Source organism: Scyliorhinus canicula, chromosome 3 (genome assembly GCF_902713615.1).
Source record: "Scyliorhinus canicula chromosome 3, sScyCan1.1, whole genome shotgun sequence".
NCBI lineage: Eukaryota > Metazoa > Chordata > Chondrichthyes > Carcharhiniformes > Scyliorhinidae > Scyliorhinus > Scyliorhinus canicula.
In genome coordinates this window covers 20666593-20672592 of record NC_052148.1, presented here as the reverse complement: position 1 = coordinate 20672592, position 6000 = coordinate 20666593, and the positions used below count along the sequence as shown (strand labels likewise).

Below are 6000 nucleotides of genomic sequence, written 5' to 3'. Positions count from 1 at the left end.
GAGAAACAAGATGCAAAATATTCATTAAGAACCATGCCCACGTCTTGTACCTCCACACCCAAGTTATATTGTTGGTCTTAAATATCAGCCCTGTTCTTTACTTCTCAAACATTCTCAGGCCTGCTCTTTGCATTCCGAATTTCCTTTTTAGTTTCACTCCTGCACTGCTCTATTCTTCTCAGTATTGAGCTCTTGGTATTTGACAAGACTTTAGTTTGCCTTACCCTAGTCTACATGGGCTCTTCAACATCCAGCAGGGTACAGATTTGTGAGTCCTACACTTTTAATTTATGGTAACATATTTATTCTGAATGCCTCTCATTATTGACAGTTGAGGCTTAAATGTTGTCAGGACCTCATTAGCTCAGATGTGGCTATTATACAATAACTGGTATAAATTGTCATAGGCTGCTTGATGATTGAAAGAGCTGCAAATTAAGCGTTACTTTGTGCCATAGTCAATGAATCATGGCTGAAGTGAAGATAATTCCTTACAGCAATGTGTTGCGAGCAATGATGATTGGGGCTTTAAGAACAACCACAATCTTCTTTAAAAAAAAAAAAATTTAGAATGCCCAATTTTTTTTTCCAATTAAGGCGCAATTTAGAGTGGCCAACCCACCTACCCTGTACATCTTTTTGGGTTGCGGGGGTGAGACCCACACAGACATGGGAGAATGTGCAAACTCTACACGGACAGTGACCCAGGGCCGGAAACCCACAATCCTCATCTGTATCAGGAATAAGAACAGCTGCTGGAGAACATACCCCTTCGCCAACTTTCAGACAGTGAATGCCCACATCTAATTACAAGCTGACAGCACTTTTACAGCCATGGGTATGTTGTCAAACAAATTGGTCAGTGTGAATCTGCATTGATAGATAGGGAGCATGGGATCAATTGATGTGAGTGGGCGATGCTATTGAGTCAAAGTATCAGAGACAGACCCAAGTTTGTAATAATGATTTTACAGTATAATATGCACTCTGTAAACAAAAATACAATAAAACAAGATAATTTTTTGTTTTACGCTGCAGTCATTAAAATTGACATTGGTGACACCAAGGAAATGTTCTTAATATTTTAAATATTGTGTAACATTCAGGAAAGTACAATAATTTCATAGTAGGCTAAATTTTACAGCAATTTTTTTCCTCAGTACAAAGGAAGTTTCTAAAATTTGTGCTTACAAGACCAGTATTTGAGATAATTGGGAGAAAATGAATCAGAAATAAATATAGCAGCAACACCTATGTTTTCTATTTGCTCTGAAATCAATAGTAGCACAATATCTTGCCATCATCTGTGCAATTGGCACTTGTATCGAAAATAAATTACATAGGGAAAGGTCAAAGCCCCCAAACCTTAAATTATATGCAGAGAGCCAATGTAATAACTGCTAACTTTTCAAATAACTTATAAAGCATTCATTGGGAGAAGGAATTGAAGCTTTACACAAGCTCCAGGCCACTTTTGACTTGTACAGCTTTTTAAAAATACACATGGATCTTACTGACTACAACTATTGTGATTTGCAATTAAACACTTTAATAATAAACATGTATTGTTACATGGAGGATTGCAGCCTTACAGGATACAATCCCAATTCATTTGCTACTTCCCTGTAAATCGTTACTTTCCTCCAAGGCAATAACTCCAGGAAGATTCATCAAACAATCCTCAGACATTTAAAGCATCCCTTAATTTAGGGGAATAGATTCATAGCATTTGGAGCACAGTACCTGACATTTCTGAGACACAAGGCTCAATATAAATGTACCTATTAATTTATTGCTGCAGCTGTCAAATAGCTATAGAATCATCTGAAATAAATTCCTGGTAAAGAGAGCTACTACATCTACATTAACGTGCAGAAGACATTAAAAGATTTATTTTCTTGACCGGGAAATGTGCAAGTTTTTCCCTACCAGAGGATAAAAACAGTGCATTTGCCTTAATGGTAAAGTGAAACCCAGCTTTGAAATACACCCTTAACAGTTCCCTTACCCAAGTTACTTTTTACAAGAAATTCTGATCATCAGGGGGAAGAAAAGCTACCTGAATTGGCACTTGGCGATTTGCAACAGCACTTTATTGTCTGGATTTCAGGCTCCTTGAGTCCTCTGATTTACAGACCACTGATTTACTGCTGGCCAGAGGAGTTTTGCCACTGCCACAAGCCTTGACACGTAAAGCAGCAATATCATTGCAAACTTGCTAACGTCACTAATTCCAGCAAAAATATGATGTCCGTGAGTCTGGCAAGTTTACAGTGGGGCTGTTAATTGAGGCTCCACCACCATTACAAAACCAGTTTTAAAGTAGCCCAAGAGACCATCCATCCTGTAAATTAGTTGCAGACCTCTCACTTTCCCTTCAGGGAGATGAAATGATTATGAACCTGTACAAAAAACACACCAAACGAAAAACACCAATGATGCTTCCAAATCCAATTTGGAACATCCCCAAGTCTACAACTTCAAAACATGTCTTCTGAAGCTACTAATCGTACCGAATATAAATGCTGAGTAGAGTAATTCAACTTTAAGATGCTAATATCCCTGCTGTGGACGAGGTAAACCAGTTAAAACTCACAATAGCGACCTTTTTAAAAACATAAAATTAAACAAATCACAAATATTCAAGCTTGCCATGATAAAACTCTGGATCTTGTAATCACTACCAAGTTTTGAAGATGCCACTTTCTAAGAGTAATTGTTTGCTGTCCTTGCTCTGATTTACTCCTTTCTCTTGCGAGGTTGCTACCTCTACTTGGGTCAGATTGCACGTGTGACGGCCTTCCAATTTCCCAGCAAAGCAGCCCATTCCAGACCCGAGCCTGGGCTGCATTTGTTTATGCACCATGCAATGAGCTCAGCCCTGTCCTGTTCCATCCAATATCTACTGTTTTGACATAGATCGCTGAAAAGTGACAAGGGGTAGGAATTCCAGTTCATATTTTTCATCCTCCTTAATCTTGAGCACTCAAGCCAAAAATTGGCATGCTGCCTGAGAGCAGCTAACTCAACAGTCCACCAAATCAAACACAGCACTTTTTAATCTGCATGGCAACTGGGCGGTGTGTTTACCCGCTAAGACAAAGCGAGTTGGTTAATTTACAATGAATAATTTACTCATCCCAAACTGTTTTTTGTAGTAGTGCCATCTTGCAACCTGAAGGTAATGAGTGCCTCAGGTTCATTCAAAAGTCCCATTTCAGCTGTAAAGAGAAAAACCTAGAGTCCTAAAGTACAGAGATACACACTAAAAAGGAAGGAGGAAAAAAATAACTCACATTTGTGATTTAGTGTATAGTCTAAAAGCTGGAAACAACATAACACAAAAACAAGCTCTGCTGTTAGCTACCACTGACTGGATTCCAGGATTCCCAATTTTGTTTTTTTCAAAAATTCCATTTGAAGTTTCGGCTAGGAGAAATCATACAAAAATATTAATAGTTTAATCCTACAATTAACAGGGCACTGTAATGTTCTCCAATTAACAATTGTAAAAAACACACTGGAAAGGCAAAGGATGCTGAGAAACAGCAAACTATCAGTCACTTTCTCAGAATGCAACCCCAGAAAACTGCATAGATATGGCGAGTTAGCAATGGGCAGAGTAACCAATACATAATGTCCCTCATGAGCAAAGATGCCTGCAATGACATGCACATCTGTATTTCGACAGCCCCCCCGCCCCTCTCCCTCCCCCCCCCCCCCCCTCCCCCCCCCCTCTCTCACTCCCCCCCCCCGCCCTCTCCCTCCCCCCCCCCGCCCTCTCCCTCCCCCCCCCCCCGCCCTCTCCCTCCCCCCCCCCCCGCCTCTCCCTCCCCCCTCCCTCCCCCTCCCCCCCCCCCCCCCGCCCTCTCCCCCCCCCCCCCCCCCCCCCCCTCTCCCTCCCCCCCCCCCCCCCCCCCGAGAGTGGAGTCTGGATCCTATTAGCTGGGATGTGAAATGTTCACATTGTTCGAAAGCTGAGCTTTATCCAGACATTGCACTTGCAATGATTTTCAGAAGCTAGAGAATTAAGGCCCTGAAAGCAGACACAAATTATCACTTGGCTTTGTTTGCCCTACAACTGGTCCCAGCTTGCTCAGCATTCCAGTCAGCTTAGTGTTCTACAAGTGCAAGATATCCACATTAAACAAAACTGTTGTGTGCGCACCCGTGACTGTGAAAATGAGGACAATTATTAACTTTATAAAATTAAGGGAGAAAATTATAGTCCAGACATATAATTCCTAGTAACTATATTATCAATGTAGTGCCTAAACCTTTAAAAACACAAACATTGTATTTTAAAATATAAATACTATTGTATTGCCATGTTACTTTTGTCCAACCTTTACTCGCCTCTTGTGCAATGTGCAAGGGTCAACCTTTTTGATTTGAGTTTCCAAATATGCACAAGCATCCAGACACACACGTGCAAACATACGGGTGCCCACCCGCTCACACCCCCAGCGACAGACAGAAAATGTGTTCTCAAATCCTTTTGTGGTAGAAATGAGGCTTGATGGTTAGTTACACTATTCAACCCTCAACTAGCACAATGAGGGCTAAACCACCAAAAGATGGTGATGTGGAGTGTTATAGCAAAGAAAAAAGCCATTCAGTAATTCAAACTGGTGGTGTTTTTCACATGATCAACCATCTAATCTGATCATTGCTCAATCCCCCATATCCTTTTCAAGTAACAATCGGACATCATTTTCAGAGAATTGCCGGAGAGGTGTGAAGATTTTGAAATCCCATTTTTTCAGGCCATTTTTATTCTATAAAATTTATTTTATCTTTTTGCACTCATGGTGAGAAATGCTAATTTGGGGAAATGGAGCACTATCCCATTGCAAGCACGATACACTTGAGCAGAAGTAAGTACAGCACTGAGAGCCACAGGGTAAAGTTGCCTCAATGCGGATCCAAATATTTGTCTAAGTGCCAATATCAGCATGGTAACTGCTGCTATATCCGTACAGCATTTAACTATTTCTACAGCAGCCATTCCTGGAGTGACATAACTACATAATTATAGGGAATTCTGTGCGCACACTGAAAATGGGTTCAGACTGCTCAACTCATTTCAACTTGCATGCATTACATGTAATACTTCCACAAGCATTCTGTGCTGAGTTCCAGTATGTGAAAGGACAGTATCCCAAACCCACTGCATTACCCTTCAGTTTCTACCTTTTAAGAGACCAGGGGCAAATACAGGGCAGTGTAGTCCTTGCCATTGAAAGTGACTCACTGACTGCTGAACCAAAATATCTTCTGACTAGAATCAAAGAATTATACGGCCAAGAAGGTCATTCAGCCCATTGTCCCTGCTCCTTGCGAAAGCTACTCAAATAGTCTCACTCCTCTGCTCTTTCCCCAAATCTTTTCCTCTTCAAGTACACATCTAATTTCCTTTTGAAAGTTGCTGTTTTTTTCTATCCTTTCAGGCAGTGTTTTCCAAATCATAATTCCCCGAGGAAGAAATTCTCATTTTCTCCCGTTTCTTCTGGAAAGCGGTGATTCTATTCAAACCTTGGATCTGGTTCCGATGTTGTATACAAGTAGATTTAATGACCAGCTGTCGTTAGTCACTGGTCCCATTGCCCACCCGATTCTGTCTTTCCTCCCATTCACTGAAGTAGGCAGAGCTCCTCATTTTCAACCTCTTCTGTGTCTTCATCTTCCTTCAGAGTTTCCTCTGCCTCTTCGTCTTGCTGTGTTTCTGTACCAGTCAGCTTCTCACGAAGTTTCATGAGCAGGTCACGGCTTTCGCTGGGCGGTAAGTTGCTCAGGTAGTATTGCGGCGCAAACTCAATCAGCCTAGAAAAGAAGAAAACAAAGTTAAATCCAGTCGGTGATGTCAGAATTCACAGCTTCAAATTAATTGTGGCTGACTCCTAACTGCCGTCTGAAGTAGCTTAGCAAGCTACTCATTTCAAGGGCAATTAGGGATGGATAACAAATGCTGGCCTTGCCAGCAGCACCCATATCTTCTGA

The 6000-nt window shown here is 41.3% G+C and overlaps 1 protein-coding gene across 2 annotated transcripts in view; it reads right to left on the bottom strand.

The window, feature by feature from the left end:
* Positions 1 to 4742: 4742 nt before the first annotated feature.
* LOC119963848 (putative pre-mRNA-splicing factor ATP-dependent RNA helicase DHX32) overlaps positions 4743 to 6000 on the bottom strand; it is a 113680-nt gene continuing 112422 nt past the window's right edge. For both annotated transcript variants that reach the window (XM_038793201.1, XM_038793202.1), the window contains exon 12: positions 4743 to 5823. In XM_038793201.1, coding sequence (XP_038649129.1) covers positions 5634 to 5823 — 190 coding nt within the window. In that variant the 3' untranslated portion in view covers positions 4743 to 5633. The remainder of the gene's footprint in view (positions 5824 to 6000) is intronic.